Source organism: Nycticebus coucang, chromosome 4 (genome assembly GCF_027406575.1).
Source record: "Nycticebus coucang isolate mNycCou1 chromosome 4, mNycCou1.pri, whole genome shotgun sequence".
NCBI lineage: Eukaryota > Metazoa > Chordata > Mammalia > Primates > Lorisidae > Nycticebus > Nycticebus coucang.
In genome coordinates, this window is record NC_069783.1 from 30,783,905 (window position 1) to 30,806,893 (window position 22,989).

The window sequence follows — 22,989 nt, forward strand, 5'->3', positions numbered from 1 at the left end:
TAGAGAGTACGGTGGATCAACTGATGATGATAGACTTAGGAAACCATCTATATTTTATTATAGCTATTACCATAACTATTTTCTCAAAGACTTACTGTTCTTTTCTTATTATAATTCAGTGGCCCTATTAATTAATGATTAAGCCCTAGTAATAGAGAATCATTTACAATGGGGGAGGGAGAGTCCTTGTAAATTCAAAGAGAGTAGTAAAAGCAGCTTCTATATTTTCTGTAATTCTCAGTGTTTGACGTAAGTTGTTAATAGGTATTGATAAATGCCAAAGTTCAGAATCTGTTTATACTCCTCTACCAGAATCATATCTTTATTAAGAAATGGCCAGGCTCATTATTAAACTATAGTCTCAGTTTTATTTCATAGCCATAAAAGACATAGTATCTTAGCTGTCTCGAGTCAGTAAAAGTATCTGATTTTTCTGTCTTAAAACATGCCACTTTACTCACTTACATATAGATGCAAACACCTGTATTCAAATACACATATGCAGAAATTGATGCCTGACATGAGGTACAGTGTAACATCTGTTTCCCTGAGTGGCCAAGCATGGTGGCCATGTGCTCTCTGTGACTCCTTACAGCCCAGGGGTTAGAGGAGAACACAGGAGGACTGACAGTGATCCGTGGCTTACTGTGCCTCTTCAGCTAAGACAGCTTGCCAGATGAGTTCGTATACCTTATTATACTCAATGTCTGTGGATGTTACACTATGGGAACCAAGTTCCCAACATGGCACAGTACTCATTTACCCTGGCAACCCTCCTGAGTGGCTTCTTTACTGTTGATTATCTACTTAGAGTCAGGCATTGAATTACTTCTGAGGAGATGTTTGTTTTTATTATAAGGAAAGATTCACTTGTATGTAGATGACATTATTTGTTAAGGATTCCTCCTACCTTCTGTTATTCTTCTTACAGTTCTGTGCCCACTTTGTGAAATATTATTTTAATATAATGGCCAAGTTCTTTTCTTGGTAGGTATACAACTAAAAAGATATGTGATGTATAGTTTAGATCATACCTTATCATAAATATTTTGAGCATTTTTATTTACATGTGAATTCAATTTGTTTTAAATTAACTATTTAAGGAATTAACAAATACACAGATTTTTTTAAAAATCTAAGCATTAGTGTAAATATGTTTATAATGTGAATCGTGCTGAGAGTTGGAATAGAATAAAGGGAAATAATGTTTACTTGTAATTTTTCGGTGACTCTTCTATTAAACTATTACTACAGTTATCATGAAAACTTGCAGAAATATTTTAATGCCCTGTACACTGAAGCCTTGATGTAATACTTCCTTTATGATAACAGTTTGATACGAGGTTGGGTACGTTTTAGATTCTGATAGGAAATAACAGAATAGTATATTTAAAATGATTATGCCTTAAAACTTAGTGTTGATTAATTGAAAGTTTCAATGCATAGGCCAGGCACTTTGGGAGGCCGAGGCAGGTGTACTGCTTAAGCTCAGGAGTTCAAGACCAGCCTGCACAAGAGTGAGACCCTATCTCTAGCAAAAGTGGAAAATTTAGCCAGGCACTGTGGTAGGCATTGGTAGACCCAGTTACTGAGGAGGCTGACAGGAGGATTGCTTGAGCCCAACAGTTTGAGGTTGCTATGAGCTATTATATCACAGCACTCTACCCAGGGTGACAGAGTGAGATTGTGTCTCAAAAAAAAAAAAGTTTCAGTGTATAGATGCCATTGTGTTAAGATACCCACTAGTGAACCTACGTTTTATTCTAAATTGTTATATTTATTCTTTTCTTGGAAATTTATTAGTGCTGAATTTAATGCAAATAGTACTAAAATATAACATTACATATGGTTCATTGTTTCCCAAATCTTAGGAGAGAGAGTATACACATATGTTCCTTTTAGGATAGAAGTAATTTTTCTCTCTAGGTATTTATAATTGTGTTTTTAAAAGTGGATCTAAGGACATAATAGATATTTAGGTCTTTTACATGTATAATGTGTATCTCTTGTCTATTTTTACGTTAGAAAGGAAAGCCTTCCCATAACTTTATTTATTATCTTGGGTATTAGTCTGTGGTTTCAGAAGCAACTTAAACTACCTCTGATATATATCATGTATATAACAAATGAAATGCACACTCTTATTTTTATTTTTAAGCAGTACTGACTTATGGAGGTGTTTATTTCTCATTCCTAAAGTCTTAATTTTTCTTGCATTTCTTTCCATATTAATAAAAATTCAGATCTAAAAGGGAAAATGTTAAAACAGGAGTAAAACCAGATTCATCGGATCAAGAACCAGAAGGACTTACTCTTTTGGTACCAGACATCCAAAAGACTGCTGAGATCGTCCATGCAGCCACCACCAGTCTGCGCCAAGCAAATCAAGGTACAGGACAATTCCTCTGTTGCTGCCTTTCATTGATAGGAAGATTTTTCTCTCATCTACTGAAAAGTGCTTTTCTGTTCTTGCTTTATGTGAATGGTTTCCAAGCAAGTTTGTTTCCCTGAAAATTATGTTGTCTGTCAGGTTTTATTCTTTGTCAGGTTTCAATTATGAATGGTAATTAATTTTAAAATATTTATTTTGACTGTGTCTGATTTCTAAGACTAAATTTCATAGACTGAAACATCTATCATTGTAAATTTCTTTTTCCTTCCCACTGGGAAAGTCATGGAATTTAAGAAAGCCTTTGTGGTAGAGAAAAAATAGTATGTTAAGAATATTTTGGTGGGCGGCGCCTGTGGCTCAGTGAGTAGGGCGCCGGTCCCATATGCCGGAGGTGGCGGGTTCAAACCCAGCCCGGGCCAAAAACCACAAAAAAAAAAAAAAAAAAAAGAATATTTTGGTTTAGGGCGGCGCCTGTGGCTCAGTCGGTAAGGTGCCGGCCCCATATACCGAGGGTGGCGGGTTCAAACCCGGCCCCTGCTGAACGGCAACCAAAAAATAACTGGGCTTTGTGGCGAGCGCCTGTAGTCCCAGCTATCCCGGAAGCTGAGGCAGGAGAATAGCTTAAGCCCAGGAGTTGGAGGTTGCTGTGAGCTGTGTGATGCCATGGCACTCTACCGAGGGCCATAAAGTGAGACTGTCTCTACAAAAAAAAAAAAAAAAAAGAATATTTTGGTTTAAATCGGTGGTTCTCAACCTTCCTAATGCTGCAATATATTTTCGTTGTTAAAAAGGGTCGCAACCCACAGGTTAAGAACCACTGGTTTAAATTAATACGATCATGTATTAGCAAGAGAAACTAGTGGTCTGCATTATCTGTTGTTTTACTTCTTCTGTTTTTAAAGCTGATTTTTTTGCTCTATTGTTATGTTTAGAAATAGAAATTGTTCTCAAAATAGTGCAATAAAATAATTGTGAAGCGTTTGGTAGTTTTTTGGAATTCAAAATTTCAACTCTAGAAGTGAAATGTTTTCAATTTTAAATCTAAAATGTATACTTATGTTATTTATCTGTTAAATAACAGAGAAAAAACTAGGTGAATACTCAAAGAAGACAGCTTTGAAACCCAAACCTTTGTCAGTATTAAAATCACTTGAAGAAAAATATGTGGCTGTTATGAAGAAATTACAGTTTGGTAAGATGAAATTTTTCATTTGTAAAAATCTCACTTTCCATTTTTTAACCGTGCTATTGAAATGTGTTCTAGGAAATTAAACATTTTGAGAGTTGCTTATAACATGAATTATATTTCATGTGTATGCATATGAAAATTTTTTATCATCTTTATCTCTTTAATTTATATTTATATTTGGAAATTGATGCTTCATTAGAAGGACTGTAAAAACCTAGAAAAAATATAAACTAAGTAGACAGCCAAGACCTGGGACTTTGCGCTAATAAGTCTGTTACTCCTACCACTTTAGAGTTCCATGAGATTCACCTTTAGAAAATACAATTAGTTACACACAGCTCTTTCCCATTCCAAAATAGGACTGATGAAAAGATGTTATCAGTACCACTTACAGAGTGCTGATATATAAGTAAACACTTAAGTTCCAAATTTTGATGACTGTTATTAACTATTTTTGTCTATCTTTGCTTCTTTTCCATCCCTAATAACCAGCTTTTGACTATATTGAAAAACTACTATATTTTGACTATATTGAAAAACTACTCAAGGATTTTGACTATATTGAAAAACTACTCAAGTGGGTTTTTGTGTGTGTTATTTTTCATTTTTTTTAAGGCAAGGTCTTGGTCTATTGGGCAGGCTAGAGTACAATGTCAAGATCCTAGCTCACTACAACCTTGAACTCCTGGACTCAAGCAATCCTCCCAACTTGGCCTCCCGAATTGCTTGGATTACAGTCCCGAGGCACTGCCCCCAGCTAAAATGGGATTTAAAAACAGTTCTGTTGTACTGTCTTTGAAACCTCTGTAGATAACATTTAGCTTTTGGTCTATTTACCTCTTATAAGAAATAATATTTATTTACACTTTTGCCTGCAGTTTGGTTAGTGTTTGATAATATTACACCTTTTTACCTGACTCAGGCAATCTAGTTCGTTCCTTTAACTTGTTTTTTAATTATAAATCTGGAGAATCATTTGTTTGAAAGCTCTTTTTTGCAAATATTAAAATCAAAGACTTTATTTGGTTTGTATGAATTTGATTAAGCATTACCAAGGTTGTTCACAGCTTTTTGGGGACACTTTAATTTCTATGATATTTTATCAAATAGCTTTTTATTATTTATTGTCACATAAGTTACCCCCAAATGTAAGACACTTTATTAAGTGTCTTACATTTGGGGGTAACTTATGTGACAATAAATAATAAAAAGCTATTTTTATTAAGTCTCACTATTTCCAGAGTCAGGCATTCAGGAATGATTCAGCTCACTGCTTGACTTAGGTCAGTGGTTCTCAACCTGTGCGTCATGATCCCTTTGCAGGTCGAACGACCCTTTCACAGGGGTCGCTCGCCTAAGACCATTCTGCATGTCAGATATTTACATTATAATTCATAACAATAGCAAAATTACAGTTATGAAGTAGCAATGAAAATAATTTTATTGTGGTTGGGGGTCACCACAGCATGAGGAACTGTATTAAAGGGTCGCAGCATTAGAAAGGTTGAGAACCACTGTCTCAGGGTGTCTGACGAAGTTGTAGTCACAATGTTAGCTGGAGCTCTAGTCATGTGAAAGCTTTGCTGGGGCTGCTTACTCTTATAGCCAAGGATAGATACCTTAGCTCCTTGCCTTAGGCTCCCATGTAGGGCTGCTTAAGTGTCTGAACACATCACAGCTGGCTCTCCCAAGAGAGTAAATAAAAGAGGTGATGATGCCTTCTGTGACTTTGTCTCAGAAAACGTAGACTGTCACTAAATCTGACTCAGACTCAAGGAGAGGAGAATTAATTTTTAACTCTTTTGTTTTCATTTTCTTTCTTTTTTTTCTTTTTTGAGATAGAATCTCACTATGTCACAATCGGTAGAGTGCCGTGGTGTCACAGATCACAGCAACCTCAAACACCTGATCCCAAATGATTCTCTTGCCTCAGCCTCCCAAGTAGCTGAGACTACAGGCGCCACAATGCCTGACTATTTTTTGTTGCAGTTGTCATTGTTGTTTAGCTGGGCTGGGTTCTAACCCACCACCCTTGGTGCATGTGGCTGACGCTGCAACCACTGTGCTACGGGCACTGAGCCTTAATTTTAACTTTTTTTTTTTTTTTACATTAAATTTTTATTTTATTTTCAAGACAGGGTCTTATTAATTTTAACTTTTTAAAAGAGAGTCAGACCATGCACAGTGGCTCACACTTGTAATCCCAGCATTCTGGGAGGCCAAGGCAGAAGGGTTGTGTGAGGCCAAAACCAGGCTGGGCAACCTAGTGAGGTACCATCTCAACAAAAAATAAAAAAAAAAATTTTAAATTAGCCAAGCATGGCATCACGTTCCTATAGTCCTAGCTATAGCTACTCAAGAGGCTGAGGCATGAGGATCACTTGAGACTAAAAGTTGAAAGCTATAGTGAGCTATATACTATGTTCCTGCACTTCAGCCTGGGCAGCAGAGTGAGACCCTGTCTCCATATAGATTGAGATGAGAGAGGGAGAGAAACTTCTTGAGATGTGTTTGCATACATGGTATTTATATTGGAAGTAAATATTGTATTGGACTTTATGTTTTGTTCCATTTACTGGGTCTTAGAAATGTCTGTTAATGTCTTTAAAAACCTGCAGCATTCTCCTAGTTGAAAATGTTTGACCACATTTTTTTAACTCAAAATTTTTAACTCATTTTTTCAATCTGGGCACTTGAATTTCATCAGTCTGAGTATGTTTATACATCTCTGCATGTGAGAGATTCTAACTTAAAATCATTACTTCTAAAAGGTTCAGAGTTGTTTGTCCAAAGGCCTTCGTTAGTATTAGCCAGCAGGAGGATTCTCTCCTATCACACCAAATCATAAACTCTCCAAGTTGAATTTGACTTTAAACGTAATTAAGTTTTGCCATATGTTGACTTTCAGAATAATGTAGAAAAAAATGTGAAATTTTTGTTGTTATAATAAGCTGCATTTTCTACCTTAGATTTTTCAGTATCACAAGCATTCTCTAACTTGATATTTATTAACTGATACTTGGTATTTATTAATGTTGCATAATATGTAGTCATTTGTTTAACCAGTAACTGTATCCTTACATTGTTAGTAACATATGTAACATTTCAGTGGCCTTCACTGCATATAAATGTGTACATCTAGGTTAATTCCTTAGGACAAATTAATAGAAGAGGAATTGTTGACTCAAACAGGATTTACATTTTTAGCAATTAATCATTATCTCTGAATCATTTAATAAAAATTTGGTGCCAGTAGACCCTGATCTCTGTGGATATATGATATAAAAAATTTTCCTCTGGGTATGGTAATGGACCCATTTTTGTTTCTGGTAGATTGCTGTTTATAAATTTTTATTTATTTATTTATTTTTCAGTTTTTGGCTGGGCTGGGTATGAACCAGCCACCTCCAGCATATGGGGCAGGTGCCTTACGCCTTTGAGCCATAGGCACTACCCTAAAGATGACTTGGATCCTTTTTATTATTTTTTATTTTTTTAGTCGGGGCCAGGTTTGAACCCACCACCCCTGATATAGGGGGCTGGCACCCTACTCCTTGAGCCACAGGCACCGCCCAAAATGTTTTACTTTTTTTATTTTATTTTATTTTATTTTATTTTTTGTAGAGACAGAGTCTCACTTTACAGCCCTCGGTAGAGTGCCATGATGTCACAGGACTCACAGCAACCTCCAGCTCTTGGGCTTCCGCGATTTTCCTGCCTCAGCCTCCTGTGCAGCCGGGACCACAGGCACCCACCAAAACGCCCGACTATTTTTTTGTTGCAGTTCGGCCAGGGCTGGGTTTGAACCTGCCACCCTCAGTATATGGGGCCAGCGCCCCACTCACTGAGCCACAAGCGCCACCCAATGTTTTATTTTTTTGAGATAGGTCTTTGTTGCTGAGATTATAGTGGCCTCATCATAGCTCACTGCAATCTCAAACTTCTGGGCTCAAATAGTTGTTTTGGCTCGCCCTTTCAAGTAGCTGGGACTATACGTGTGTGCCATCCTGCCCAGCTCATTTTTTAATTGTTTTGTAAAGACAAGATCTTAACTATGTTTTCCAGGCTGGTCTTGAACTTCTAGCCTCAAGTGAGCCACCATGCTCTGTCTGCTATTGATAAAATTCAGAGAAAATTTATTGAGTAGTATGTGAAAGACAGCAGTGTTGGACAGACGAAATAACCCCAGTTTATGAGTTTACTGAAAGGATCTCTTCAGTAGTCTTACAGAGACATAGTGCACTTGATCAGTAACAGTTACATATGTTTATAACTGTTATATAATGTGATAAAGTAAGCATATACACATGCTATTATATATAACTATTATACAAAGTGATAAAATAAGTATTCAACATTGCTTTATGAATTAGGTTCTACATATATAATTGATTATAGATTCTACACAAAATGAATCAATATTTTTTTTCTCACTGAAAGATCTAAGGATTATTATCATTCTATTTAAACATTGTAGTACATAGACCTGTGATACCATTTATAAGTCTTTCCCTTTTTGTAGATGATAAACTTCTTTTTTTTTGGTTTTTGGCCGGGGCTGGGTTTGAACCCTCCACCTTCAGCATATGGGACCGGCGCCCTACTCCTTGAGCCACAGGTGCCGCCCAGTGATAAACTTCTTGAAGGCAGATACAGTTTTTTCTATATGATTTGACCCCAAGAACCTACCTAGCTCAGGCCTTGCACTTGGTAAAATTTACTAAAGTAGTGCTAATTATAATATAGATTGATATTTTTTCCATATATTTAGAATGGTATGGAGCACAAGATCAAAATTTGTCAGTGCCTGTAATAACAGTATTTGCCCTAACTGGTTTTTCAAATGTAGTGTTAATAGTTTATGAGGGCGGCGCCTGTGGCTCAGTGAGTAGGGCGCCGGCCCCATATGCCAAGGGTGGCGGGTTCAGACCCAGTCCTGGCCAAACTGCAACAAAAAAATAGCCGGGTGCTGTGGCGGGCACCTGTAGTCCCAGCTACTCGGGAGGCTGAGGCAAGAGAATCGCTTAAGCCCAGGAGCTGGAGGTTGCTGTGAGCTGTGTGATGCCACGGCACTCTACCAAGGGCCATAAAGTGAGACTCTGTCTCTACCAAAAAATAAATAAATAAATAAAATAAAATAGTTTATGTAAATGTCTTTGTTATATAATTTGTGAGTGGTGGGGTTAATCTGAATTAATTACACTTTAAATTCACTTTTTCTATTTTCTAGTTTCTACATAACTTACAAAATAGATAATAACTGTGTCCTTCCAAATCTGTCTTAATAAATGCTTTATTAGGGTTTAAAATTAAACTACTAATTGTATTATATCAGAGTACTTAGAGTTTTTTTCTCCCTGAGTCACTTAAACATTGTCCTAATAATCTTTTATTTTATTACCATACATTCCTGAAATAATGTAAAAATAAATTCCAACCTGGCATTTTTGTTCTCTAATTCCAAATCAGTGGAGGTAAAGATTTATAATATTTTAAAAAATTAAAATAGGGCAGCGCCTGTGGCTCAAAGGAGTAGTGTGCTGGCCCCATATACTGGAGGTGGCAGGTTCAAACCCAGCTCCAGCCAAAAACTGCAAAAAAAAAAAAAAATTAAATACAGTGAGAATATTTTTTATAATTTTATATTCTGAATTATTTTGGCAAAATATTATATACTTTCTTTAAACTTTTTTAACAAGCTCAAAGTATGTACTGCTCTTTTAATAACAGATTATCTACTAGTTTGCACTGTTACTTAGCTACTTGATACAGTCTACCTAGTGTGTCCATGTTGTGGACCGACAATCATTTCTTTCGCTTCCAGTTCATACATCATGCATCTCCCAGGGTTAACATGTATATTTAACAGCTAGCTGTTCTTCACATTGTAGTCCTCTCTTTTTTGGGGGGGAAGAAGGACTAGTGATTATTTGTCGTTTTTATTATTATAACAGCTGTCTTCCATCGTGGTTCCTTTTTTACCCCCTTCTTCTTATAGACACCTTTGAAATGGTTTCTGAAGATGAAGACGGGAAATTGGGTTTTAGAGTAAACTACCACTACATGTCTCAGGTGAAAAATGCAAATGACGCAAACAGTGCTGCCAGAGCCCGCCGTCTCGCCCAGGAGGCTGTGACACTTTCGACCTCGCTGCCTCTGTCATCATCCTCTAGTGTGTTTGTACGCTGTGATGAGGAGCGACTTGACATCATGAAGGTAGAAACAGGAATTTTTTTTCTCTATCTCCCTGGCCAATCTAATTACTCAAATATTCATGCAAAATACTAGAAATAGCATGAATTTTAATAAATTCAGTAAAAAATTTGGTGACCATGGACTTCAGTAAAAGGACTCCTTTTCTCACATTAGTTCAGAGTTTTGGATCAGACTCTGTAAAAATAAAAATTTAGAAGAAAATACAAAAAGAGTCATCTTCCTTGAGCAAAGACTGTGTACAGCTAGTGACAGAGCATAGTAGCAAAAGATTTCATGCGGATCATTAGAAAAAAGTTACAGGATTTTCACATTGTCATCCAAGGTAATTATTTTATATACATAAAAAAAATATATATATAATATATATATTTATATATTTATATAATATATATATATTTTTTTATTATTAATTCTGAGATAAGAGTCTCACTTTGTTATCCTCAGTAGAGTGCTATGGCGTCATAGCTCACAGCAACCTCACACTCTTGGCTCAAGCGATTCTCTTGCTTTAGCCTCCCAGGTAGCTGAGACTACAGGCACTTGCCACAAGGCCTGGTTGTTTTTTAGAGACAGGGTCTCCAACTCGTGAGCTCAGGCAATCTACCCACCTTGGCCTCCCAAGTGCTGGGATTACAGTCATGAGCCACCGCATCTGGCCTCTTAAATATGTTTTATGGTATTACTCTTCAGAAATAAATCTTTTTTTGTTTGTTTGTTTACTGGGAAATGTATTTATAAGTCCATAAGGTCTATAAATAGACTTTTCACCCATGGGCTTGTGGGAGGGATTTTATTTGTTTGCTTGCTCGTTTGGTTTTTTGGGATAATTTTTCTGAAGAAGTCTCATGGACCTTGCCTATTTGGCCACATGCTTACCTGTTTCTTTGTATGAGCAGCATAATCTTTTAAAGGATCATTGCCTAAGAAGGTATTTTATTGCTAAATCAACTACACAAGTAAAAACCTGAGTTCATTTTAAGCATTGCACTGTACCTGAAAAATCCCAACATAGACCCCAAAGCGTAAGTTGCAGCAACTACAGATTGAGATTCTAGTGCCCTTTTCCCTCCACATAACAGCCCTTAAGGATGAAAGGATTTGTTGCTCATGTGTTGAATAATAAATACTTTTTGATTGACTCAAAGAAAATTAATTAAATAATTCTCGTACTCACTGTTGTGGTATTTGCTGTTTCTTGGACTACTAGTAAACCTTTAAATACCTATTCTCTTAAAATCTCCCTCCCTCCCTCCTTCCTTCCTTCCTTTTTTTTGAGAGTCTCACTTGCTCACCTGGTAGAGTGCCGTGGTGTCATATTTCACAGCAACCTCAAACTCTTGGGCTCAGGTGATCCTCTTATCTCACTCTCCCAAGTAGCTGGGACTACAGGCGCCTGCCACAATACCCAGCTAGTTTTTCTATTTTTAGTAGAGACAGGGGGCTCACTCTTGCTCAGGCTGATCTCCAACTCCTGAGCTCAGGTGACCCACCCGCTTTGGCCTCCCAGAGTGATTACAGGTGTGAGCCACTGTGCCGGCCCTCTTAGAATCTTTCTGTCATAAGACATTATGTCAGAACATTTTTTTCTGTTATATTCTTGTAATTACCCTAATAATGAATATAAAACAGTAAGTTATTTCTTAAAGTGGTCACTTTGTGAAGATTTAAAGCAGATAAACACCCTCATACCTTCGATGTATAATAATGAATGTATGTAGGATCTCAAACTGTTGAAAGTAATATAGAGAAAGCCATGAGGAAAAACTCTCAGAAAAGTAACCTTTTTTTTTATATATTTTTGCCTCAGCCTTGCCTGGAGTTGAACCTATAAACTTAATTTTTTAAAAAGTATTTGATTTAAGGTAAATTTCCTGCTGTCAATAAAGCACCTCTCTTTTAATACCCCACTTTCACCAAAATCAAACTTATTTAATTCTAATCCTAGACCATTTCCTAATTCTATATTATTTTTAACTCTTTTTTTTTTTTTTTGAGACAGAATGTATTTTCCTTGAGAATATTTTCCTGTTGTCCTGGCTAGAGTGCAGTGGATTATAGCTTGTTGCAACCTCAGACTCCTGATTGGGCCCAAATAGTCCCCCTGCCTCAGCCCTTAAGGGTAGCTGGGACTACAGGTGTACCCTATCGTGCCCAGCTAAGTTTTCTATTTTTTTTTTTTTATAGAGACAAGGTCTTGCTCTTGCTCAGGCTGGTCTTGAATTCCTAACTTCAAAGGATTTTCCAATCTCAGTATTATTTTTAACTTTCTATTTCCTCTTTTATGTATTCTTACAGAGTTGTATGTAAGGCAGCTGTAAGAAGGTTGTTCTTATTTGATGTCAGATTGCATTTTCCTAAATGTTAGTGTTTAGGAATAATAACAGTGGCTTTTGTGTGTTTGTGTATGCATATTAGGTTCTGATAACTGGTCCTGCGGACACCCCTTACGCGAATGGCTGCTTTGAGTTTGATGTATATTTTCCTCAAGATTATCCCAGTTCACCCCCGCTCGTGAATCTAGAGACAACTGGGGGTCATAGTGTACGGTTCAATCCAAACCTTTATAATGATGGCAAGGTAAAGTAATTGCGGTATTTTGGTTCTGATGCCAGTGTACTGTATACAAAGGGCTTTTTGCAAATTGAACAAAAATGTTGTTTTATTTATCTTCTTATTAAAGGACACGAGTTTCTTCATGCTTCTATTCCCCATTTGCATAGATAGCTTGAGGAATAAGAAAAGAAACTGAAAAGGGCAACTACAATACAGTGTTAAGAAGCACGTACGGGCTCGGCGCCTATAGCGCAAGTGGCTAAGGTGCCAGCCACATACACCTGAGCTGGCGGGTTCCAATCCAGCCCGGGCCTGCCAAACAACAATGACAACTACAACCAAAAACTAGCTGGGCGTTGTGGCAGGTGCCTGTAGTCCCAGCTACTTGGGAGGCTGAGGCAAGAGAATCGCTTAAGCCCAAGAGTTAGAGGTTGCTGTGAGCTGTGATGCTATGGCACTCCACCTAGGGAGACAAAAAAAAAAAAAAAGCATTTATGGTCTTAAGAAGTTACTTAGGAACTGACTTTTCAGCATATCCATGGCAAACTTGCGAGAGCTTAGAGTTCTCAGATATATCAGGGCCAGTTTACTCCCCACATCTCTAATTCCAGTCATCTTTTCATAAGTGCCTGAAAGGGAATGGCAAGAGCGTGATGCCATCCATCTACTCCATGCTCCTTTTCTGGCGTCATAAACACCTTTATGTTCCATGATATGCACTATTGTCAAATTTTTTTTTTTTTTTTTTTTGCAGTTTCTGGCTGGGGCTGGGTTTGAACCCGCCACCTCTGGCATATGGGGCCAACGTCCTGCTTCTTTGAGCCACAGGCACCACTGTGTAAAGTTTGTTTTTTTGAGACAGCGCCTCAAGCTGTCACCCTGGGTGGAGTGCCATGGCATCACAGCTCACAGCAACCTCCAACTCCTGGGCTTAAGCAATTCTCTTGCCTCAGCCTCCCAAGTAGCTGGGACTATAGGTGCCCAGCTATTTTTTGTTGCAGCCATCTTTATTGTTTGGCGGGCCCAGGCTGGATTCGAACCCGCCAGCTCAGGTGTATGTGGCTGGCACCTTAGCTACTTGAGCCACAGGTGCCAAGCCTGTAAAGTTATTTTTAAGGTATAATTTATATTAAATTCATTTTATATTTTCTTATATTGAAAACAGGAAGTTGCGTTGCTATCAAAAAAATGATGGCAAAGAGGTAGAATAAAAATCATCACGTATGAGTGATGCTTGTGGCTTAAAGGAGTAGGGCGCCAGCCCCCTATACTGGAGGTGGCGGGTTCAAACCCAGCTCCAGCCAAAAACTGCAGAAAAAGAAAAATCATCACATATGAAAGTAAACTTTTAAAAATTTGATTTAAAAACAGATGTCACGTTTTAAAGTAATTTTGGGCAGTTTGATGGAATTTCAGTAGTAAGTACTGTGCTGAGTATTATTCAATGTTTAAAAACATCTAGAATGTGACGGCTCCTGTAGCTTAGTCGGCAGGGCACCAGCCACATGCACCGAGGGTGGCGGGTTCAAACTTGGCCTGGGCCTGCTAAAAAAAAACAACAACAAAATAGCTGGGCATTGTGGCAGGTGCCTATAGTCCTAGCTACTTGGAAGGGTGAGGCAAGTGCCCAACAGTTTGAGGTTGCTGAGCTGTGATACCACGGCACTGTACCTAGGGTGACAGCGTGAGACTCTGTCCCCCAAAAAAGAACCCTTCTAGAACATGAGAAGAAGTAAGTAGACTTCCTCAGCAGCCCTTTCTTTGATGATGTGAGAATAGCAAGTACTTAAAATTTAACTTTCTATTCCCAAGTTTTCCATTGGTTTTGTCTTCATTTCAGTCTGCTGAAGATCTGTGGCTGCAAGTTATTTTATCTTCATTATTAGCTCAAATCATAAAACTGAAATTAGTTTTCTGGGTTTGTTGCAGAAGGTTTAACTAGGGGCAGACCTTACTTTCTAGGAAAGAGCAAAGAACAAGTTTTCAATAACCAATTAGAGAGTAAGAATTCGCAGTGTTTACTTCACAGACACCGGAACCTGAATAGAGCTTAAGTATAAAATATTACAATTTATTTAAGAAATTAATTCCTTAAGATTTTGTGGTATAGGGAAAAGGATCAGGGTTTGGGAGACCAGTGTCCTGAATTATGGGTTGGGCACCTGTAGCCGAATGGGTAAAGCACCAGCCCTGTGCGCTGGGGTTCGCAGGTTGGAACCTGGCCTGGGCCTGCTAAACCCAGTGTCCTAAGCTACGTATTCTTCTCCCATCATAACTCCCTCTGGGTTCCATGATACATATCATTATAAACTTACACTAAAGTTTTACACACTGTTATATTAATTTCAGGTCCTACATCTAGATAGAGATAAGAAAGAATACTTAGTTGCCAGTGATAGTCACAGGATGTTCTAAAGATCAAATGGGGTATGTCTCATACTACTTTGAATAATATACAAGGCTACACAGATAATTGCCTTTCTAAATTATTAGTCATACAATATAAGTGAATTCAGGTATTTTTTTTCCATTATTTTAACAGAGCATTGAAAAAGTAGTGAAGAAATGGACTGTTTTGCTTTTTTAAGAAGCTGCTTACTTTTCGAATCTATTGCTCATTATAAGAAATTGTAAATTTACAATTAAAAATCCACAAAATCTAATAAGGTGGTATTTTTTTGTTTTGTCTTTTTTTTTTTTTTTTTCTGGAGACAGTCTCACTTTGTTACCCTTGGTAAAAATGCCATGGCGTCATAGCTCACAGCAACCGCAACCTCAAACTCCTGGGCTTAAACGATTCTCTTGCCTTAGCCTTCTGAGTAGCTGGGACTACAGGCGCAGGCCACAACGCCTCACTGTTTTTAGAGATGAAGTCTTACTGTGGCTCAGGCTGGTCTCGAACTTGTGAGCTCAGGCAATCTACCCGCCTTGGGCTCCCCAAGTACTGGGATTACAGGCATGAGCCACCTCGCCTGGCCTGTTTGGTGTTTTTTGAGACAAGGTCTCAGTCTGTCACCCAGGTTGCTCAAGTGCAGTGGTGGCGTCAGAGTTCACTGCAACCTCAAGCTCCTGGGCTCAAGCAATCCTGTTCTGAGTAGCTGAGACTACAGGCATGTGCCACCCTGCCCAGCTAATTATTCAACTTTTTGTAGAGATTGGGTTGTACTCTCAGTCAGGCTAGTCTCAAATTCCTGGCCTCAAGTGATCTTCCTGCCTCTGTGTCTCAAATTGCTAGGATTTATAAGTATGAAACACCACTCCTAGGATCCAGTTTTATTTTTATCACAAGAGTAGTTACAAGGACAGATAAAATGTCCTCAGTTGTCATTTTCCTGTTGTCTAAGTGAACAGGTGTGTAATATGTATATCTTAAAGTATATCTTGAGAAACCCTGGGAATCCTCAAGACCCTTTGAGGGGTTCACTGAGATCCTCTTATTTCCAACTTCATGTTTGTGTGAAGCTAGATTCAACATACTTCAGCAAAAAATGCATATTACAAGCTGAATATAGAGGCAGATATGAAATCAGGCTCTCTTCTGTTAAGCCATATGTTATCAAAATTTATAAAATTTAGAAAGAGATTTACAAAAATGTAAAATAGTATCCCTTTTCCTCACAAAAATTTTTGAGTTTTGGAGAAGAGTTATTTTTCTAAAAATAGAACTATGGTCCAGCAGTCCCACTGCTGGGTATATATCCAAAGGAAAGAAAATCAGAATGTTAAAGAGATATCTATATACTCCATGCAGCACTAGTCACAGTAGCCACAATACGCAATCAACCTGAGTGTCTGTTCATCAGCTGATGAACGAACAGAAAAAAAATGTGATATATATGCACAATAGAATAGCAGCCATTCAAAAAATAAATAAATGAATCCTGTCATTTGTAGCAACCTGGATGGAACTGGAGAGGACTTTACGTTACATTAACTAAATCAGGCACTACATGTTCTCATTCACATGTGGAAGCTTAAAAAATTGATCTCATAGAAGCTAAGAACAGAATAGTGGTTACTGGAGGTTGGGAAGAGGCGATTGTAGGGAATAGAGATAAGTTGGTTACGGAATAAAAAAACTATAGCTAGATAGAAAGAATAGGTTCTAGTGTTTGTTACATAGTATGGTACAGTACTGTAACTATAATAAATAACAATTTATTGTATTTTTTTAAATAGCTAGAAGAGAGGACTTTGAATGTTACCAGCCCAAAAAAATGATAAAGGTTTGAGGTGATGGATACACTAATTATGCTGATTCCATCATTACCCAGTATACATATGTATCTAAAGATTATGCTGTATCTCATGAATATTTACATTTTTTATAAGTTAAAAATACATAATGTATTTGAAAAAGTTATTTTTTCCATTAGTAATGTTATTTATGTTGACAGTGTAATGGGTGCTGGTTCATTTTTTATTATGAAGAAATTATAAGGGCACACAGATTGGATCCCATGTGAAGATGCCAATTTGTTTTAACAGACTTACCCTTAGGGTTTTGTCTTGGGACATAAAACTAAGATACCTTGGCAGGATAGCATTTCATTTTTACTTCTGGTTGTGAAAGTTGCTTCTCAGTACTCTTCTCTCAATTCTGTTTACATATTTTCCCCCTTCTTTTTCAGGTTTGTTTAAGCATTTTAAATACATGGCATGGGAGACCAGAAGAAAAGTGGAATCCTCAGACCTCAAGCTTTTTGCAAGTAAACAAAATTTCTCTGACAGTTTTACTTTGAGATTAAGAAACTATGGATTTTTTTAAAAGGATTATTTAGTAACCAAGAATAAATATAATAAACCCCAAAAGGGTGGAAATACTTAAAAAATAGAGCTTGTCAGTGAGACGTCAGTGGGATCTTACCTTTCCTAGATTTTAAAATTGCAAGTTAGGGCATAAGACAAAAATTCAGTTTTGTCAAAATTCCTTCTAAAAGATACCTGAGTTGCTCTTAAAGAACACTAGGATGCAGCAAAATTAGATAGATCTCTCCCATCTCCCAGGGAAGCTGGAGGGCGTAGGCTTATATGGATAGAGTTTTAATATTCTATTGCTGTCAGGTTTGTTCAGATAGGATCTGGTTCTTCTATAATAGTTAATAATTTAACTTACCTGAGACTCAAAAGTACTGTCGTGAAAATTCATTTTTAAAAAGTTGTATCATTTGGGCGGCGCCTGTGGCTCAAGGAGTAGGGCGCTGGTCCCATATGCCGGAGATGGCGGGTTCAAACCCAGCCTCGGCCAAAAACCACAAAAAAAAAAAAAAAAAAAAAAAGTTGTATCATTTGATACACAGAGTTCATAATCTTTTAATTTTAAGTTAATTTCCACAAATCACTGGAACACTTAAAATATGGAGAAACAGATTCACATGGGTAATGTGTATTAACTTTGTTGCTTATTTATTTAGGAAGCAGAACAATCATTATCACTACATAGTGTTTTTCTTAAGCATAACGTGTGTAAACTCACATTTACAATTTAGTGTTTCAGAAAAATATCATAAATTATACCGAGCTAAGCCTACTAATCCTTCAGGGTTTAAAGATTGGAAACGTAACTACCCAAACATTTAAGAATGCTATTTTTATGTATTCCCCATAGGGTTTTTTTTTTTTGCCATATGCAAAGTTCACATAGTCATAATCAACATAGTAGATAAATTATTTGTATGCCTCTCTGTTTAGTTAATATTAGAGCATATCCATTTTCTGAATTACATTTTTATAATTTCTGTATAATCTTTTGTATATGTGATGTAATTCAACTATTTCCGTACTATTGACTTTTAAGTATTTTAATTCCAATTTTTATTTTGTTTTATATTAATACTATTACATGACTTTTCTCTATATTTCAGATAATTTCCTGAATCTAGATTTCCAAATCTATGACAATATTCTCTTAGGCAAGAGTGGATATATCTTTGTCATCTTCCAGATCTTAAGGGGAAATCTTTCGGGCATTCCCCACTGCGTATGTTGTTAGCTGAGTTTTTCATAGTTCTCTTCATTGTGTTGAGGAAGTTCCTTTCTGCTGCTAATTTGTTCAGTGTTTTTATCATAAAAGGATGTTCACTTTTGTCAAATGATTTTTTTTTTTTCATCTGTTGATATGATCGTGTGATTTTAAAAAACTTTCTGCTGATACGATCTGTTACTGTCATGCACTGCGTTATGTTCCTTTAGTCAATGACAGCCGGCATATTCAACTCTGGTCCCATCAGGTTATAATGCCATATTTTTATTGTACATTTTCTGTGTTTTGATACACAAATACTTAACCACTGTGTTTCAGTTGTATATAGTACTGAGTCTAATAATATGCTGTAGAGATTTATAGGCTAGGAGCAATAATATTCCATGCCATATCCCCTAAGTCTCAATTTGTGTACGTACGTTCTGTGAGCGCACAGTGACAAAAGTGCCTCACGGTGCGTTTCTCAGAGCACATCCCCATTGGTAAGGGATGCGCACTTGTGTGTTCTCCTAGGTCATGGCATATTAATTTTTATTATACATTACTAGATTCAATTTCTTCTTATTTGAAAGATTTTTACATCCATTTCTATAAGATACGCTGGCCTGTAGTTTTCTCATGGTATTTCATTAACATTATACCAGAAATCAATGGCAGAAGGCAGGAACTCGTTGCTTTGTTTTTTTCTATGTGAACATCTTTCTCTACAGCCAGACTCAAAAGCCTCAGAATAAATTATTTAATTTCTTTATAGTTAGACTCTGGTACTCAAGATTGTGCTTGGTACTTTTGTATATCACATATGAACAAAGGCTAAAGATTCTTTTGCCACATGGAGACTCTTCCAAACTTTTTAAAGGTTAGGTACAATTTAAAAGATCTCCACGTGTAATCCTAGCACTCTGGGAGGCCAAGGTGAGTGGATTGCCTGAGCTCACAGGTTGGAGACTAGCCTGAGCCAGAGTGAGGCTCCATTTCAAAAAATGGCCGGGTGTTGTGACAGGTGCCTGTCATCCCAGCTACTTGGGAGGCTGAGGGAAGAGAACTGCTTGAGCCCAAGAGTCTGAAGTTGCTGTGTGAGTTATGATGCCACGACACTCTACCAAGGGGGATAAAGTGAGACTCAAAAAAAAAAAAAATCTCCAAAAATTTTAGGCAGATACCAGCATTATTAGAATAATTGCTTAACTTCTTTTTAGTGAGATTATTCGAAATATTTATTTATATAAAAATATCATTTTAATCTCATGCCATAGGTCTCATGTGTACTACCTTCCAATAATAGTCTTGACTAATTTAAACTCCAAAATCATATTATTCATTAGAACTGTCATCAGAATGATTGTTTTTATCAGTAACACCTGTCATTGCTTTTGTAACTGTTTCGTTTTGTTTTGCTTTTTTAGACAGGGTCATGCTCTGTTGCCTGAGTTAGAGTGCATTGGTGTAATCATAGCTCACTGCAAGTTTAGACTTCTGGGCTGAAGCTATCTGTCTTCCTCAGCCTCCCAAGAAGCTGGGACGACAGGTGCAGACCACAGCACAGAGCTAATTTCTCTTTTTTGAAGAGACAAAGTCTCTCTCTCTCTCTCTTTTTTTTTTTTTTTTGGCCAGGGCTGGGTTTTGAACCCACCACCTCTGGTATATGGGGCCGGCGCCCTACTCCTTTGAGCCACAGGCGCCGCCCACTCTTTTTTTTCTGTTTTGAGACGGTGTCTCACTATGTCTCTCTCAATAGAGTGTGGTGGCATCACCTAGTAACCTCAAACTCTTGCGTCAGCCTCCCATGTAGCTGGAACTACAGATGCCCACCACAACGCCTGGCTGTTTTTTGGTTGTAGTTGTCATTGTTGTTTGTTAGGCCCAGGCTGGATTTGAACCCGCCAGCTCCGGTGTATATGGCTGGTGCCTTATGAGCTACAGACACCGAGCCGATACAAAGTCTCTTTGTGTTCCTCAGGCTGATCTCCAACGCCTGGCCTATAGTGATCCTCCCTCCTCAGACTCCTAAAGTGCTGCCATTATAGGTGTGAACCACTGTGTCTAGCCTCTAAAAAATATTTTATTATAAACATTTCAAACATAGGAAAAGCAGAGTATGCAATCCAAAATGAGGTTCCAGTGAGCTATAGATGATGCCAACAGGCTCTGGCCCCTGCAAGAAAGTGAGACCCTTTCTCAAAAGATAAAAATAAATAAAAGAGGCGGTGCCTGTGGCTCAGGGAGTAGGGCGCCGGCCCCATATACTGAGGGTGGTGGGTTCAAACCCAGCCCTGGCCAAACTGCAACAAAAAAATAGCCCCGCATTGTGGCAGGTGCCTGTAGTCCCAGCTACTTGGGAGGCTGAGGCAAGACAATCGCCTAAACCCAGGAGTTGGAGGTTGCTGTGAGCTGTGATGCCATGGCACTCCACCCAGGGCGATAATGTGAGACTCTGTCTCAAATAAATAAGTAAATAAATAAAAGAAAGTATGGAGAATACTCCAGCAGTTTTCAACCTGTGGGTAACGACCCCTTTTTAACAATGAAAGTACATTGCGCCATTAGGAAGGTTGAGAGCCACCGCTCCAACAGTGGTTCTCAACCTTCCTAATTAATGCCAGGGCCCTTTAATACAGTTCTTGTGGGTCACGATGCACAGGCTGAGAACCGCTGCTATAAGACCTCAAGTTAGACTTCCCATTTGATCCTGCAATCCCATTACTAGGCATTTACCCAGAATTTAAAAAAAATCATTTTATTATAAGGACATTTGCACTAGACTGTTTATCACAGCTGAGTTTACAGTCACCAAAATGTGGAAAGAACTTAAATGCCCACCAACCCAGGACTGGATTAACAAGCTGTGGTGTGTGTGTGTGTGTGTGTGTGTGTGTGTATACACATACATACATACATATCATGGAATATTATTCAGCTACTAGAAAAGATGGAGACTACGTCTTTTGTATTCACCTGGATGGAGTTGGAACACGTTTTTCTTAGTAAATTATCACAAGAATGGAGAAGCAAGACTCTAGTGTACTCAATTCTAATATGAAGTCAGTAGGCAATCTAATACCCACATAAGAGAAAAACTCAAATTAATGCAAAGTAGGGGGCAGGGGAAGGAGGACAGAGATGGGAGTGCACTGAAGGGGCAAAATGATACAGTGTATGGCACACTCGTGGGGATGGGACATAATTATAAAAGGGATTTTACTGGGCGGCACCTGTGGCTCAAAGGAGTAGGGCGCCGGCCCCATATGCCGGGGGTGACAGGTTCAAACCCAGCCCCGCCAGAAACTGCAAATAAAAAATAAAAAAAAAAAAAGGAATTTTACCTCACAAATGCAAACAGTGTAATTTAATTCTTTATACCCTCAATTAACCTGAAAGAATAAAGAAATTTAAAAAATAATAAATACTAATAAATAGAAGATAATGCCCCCTGTGTCACCCAGGGATGACCATACCATACCATAAAGTAGTGTTTGAAATTAACTCTAGAAAAAATGGGGCCAGGTGCAGCAGCTCACGCCTATAATCCTAGCACTCTGGGAGGCCAAGGCAGGTGGATTGCCAGAGCTCAGGAGTTGGAGACCAGCCTCAGCAAGATGAAGACTCTGTCTCTAAAAGTAGCCAGGGGTTGTGGCAGGCACCTATAATCCCAGCTACTTGGGAGGCTGAGGCAAGAGAATCAGTTGAGCCCAAAAGTTAGAGGTTGCTGTGACATCATAGCACTCTGCTGAGGGTGACAAAATGAGACTGTGTCTCCAAAAAAAAAAAAAAAAAGTCTCTTTTTTTGTCTTTGTTGTCAAATTTAAACTTTATAATCCCATGTATTTCTTCTTTCTCTTAGCAGAAAGTAAGTAAATAAAATTTACCCAAATTTTATGTCAAATGTAACTTTATTTTTTCTTTTACAAAGTACCCATTCTTTGTTTCCTATTTTTGAGGGGGGGGGGGCAGGAAACAGAGTCTCATTTGGTCACCCATCACCTGGACTAGAGTTCTGTGGCTTCATCCTAGCTCACAGCAACCTCAAACTCCTGGGTTGAAGTGATCCTTCCGCCTCAGCCTCCCCAAGATGCTAGGACTGTAGATGCCCTCTTTTTTCTATGTTTAGTAGAGATGGGGGTCTCAATCTTGCTCAGGTTAGTCTCAGAGTCCTGAACTTAAGGAATCCTCCCCCTCTACCTGTCAGAGTGCTGGGATTATAGGTGTGACTTCTGCGCCTGGCCCTGAGCGTCCATTCTTTATGCTGCTTTTGTGGGCTTGGCTTTGCTGTTTAAACCAAATAGCCTACGAATCTCGAGAAATTTTTAAACTATTATGAGTTGGCCAGGGTGAGTGGATCATACTTATCTATAATCCTAGCACTTTGGGAGGCCAAAGAGGGAGGGAGGATTGCTTGAGCCCGGGAGTTTAAGACCAGACTGAGCAACATGATGAGACCCTGTCTCTACAAAAAGTACATATGCCTGGTGGCATGTGTGTGGAGGCCCAGCTACCACGGGTGGTTTGAGTCCATGATTTTGAGGTTGTAATGAGCTAGGATGATGCCACCGCACTCTAGCCTGGCAACAGAATGACTTCTCTCTGTCTCAAAATATATATATGTGTGTATATGTATAATTTGAATCTACAACTTGAAATTTTTAAAACTATATTTTG

At 38.1% G+C, this 22,989-nt stretch overlaps 1 protein-coding gene across 9 annotated transcripts in view; it reads left to right on the forward strand.

The window, feature by feature from the left end:
- The window catches only part of BIRC6 (baculoviral IAP repeat containing 6), a 275,055-nt gene that overhangs the window by 240,907 nt on the left and 11,159 nt on the right, over positions 1-22,989 (forward strand). For 8 of the 9 annotated variants that reach the window (XM_053588024.1, XM_053588027.1, XM_053588026.1 and 5 more), the window contains exons 67-71: positions 2,244-2,389; positions 3,474-3,584; positions 9,580-9,797; positions 12,213-12,374; positions 16,982-17,059. In XM_053588024.1, coding sequence (XP_053443999.1) covers positions 2,244-2,389; positions 3,474-3,584; positions 9,580-9,797; positions 12,213-12,374; positions 16,982-17,059 — 715 coding nt within the window. Of the gene's footprint in view, positions 1-2,243; positions 2,390-3,473; positions 3,585-9,579; positions 9,798-12,212; positions 12,375-16,981; positions 17,060-22,989 lie in introns of those variants that run through there. The other variant, XR_008379509.1, reaches the window with a different exon arrangement.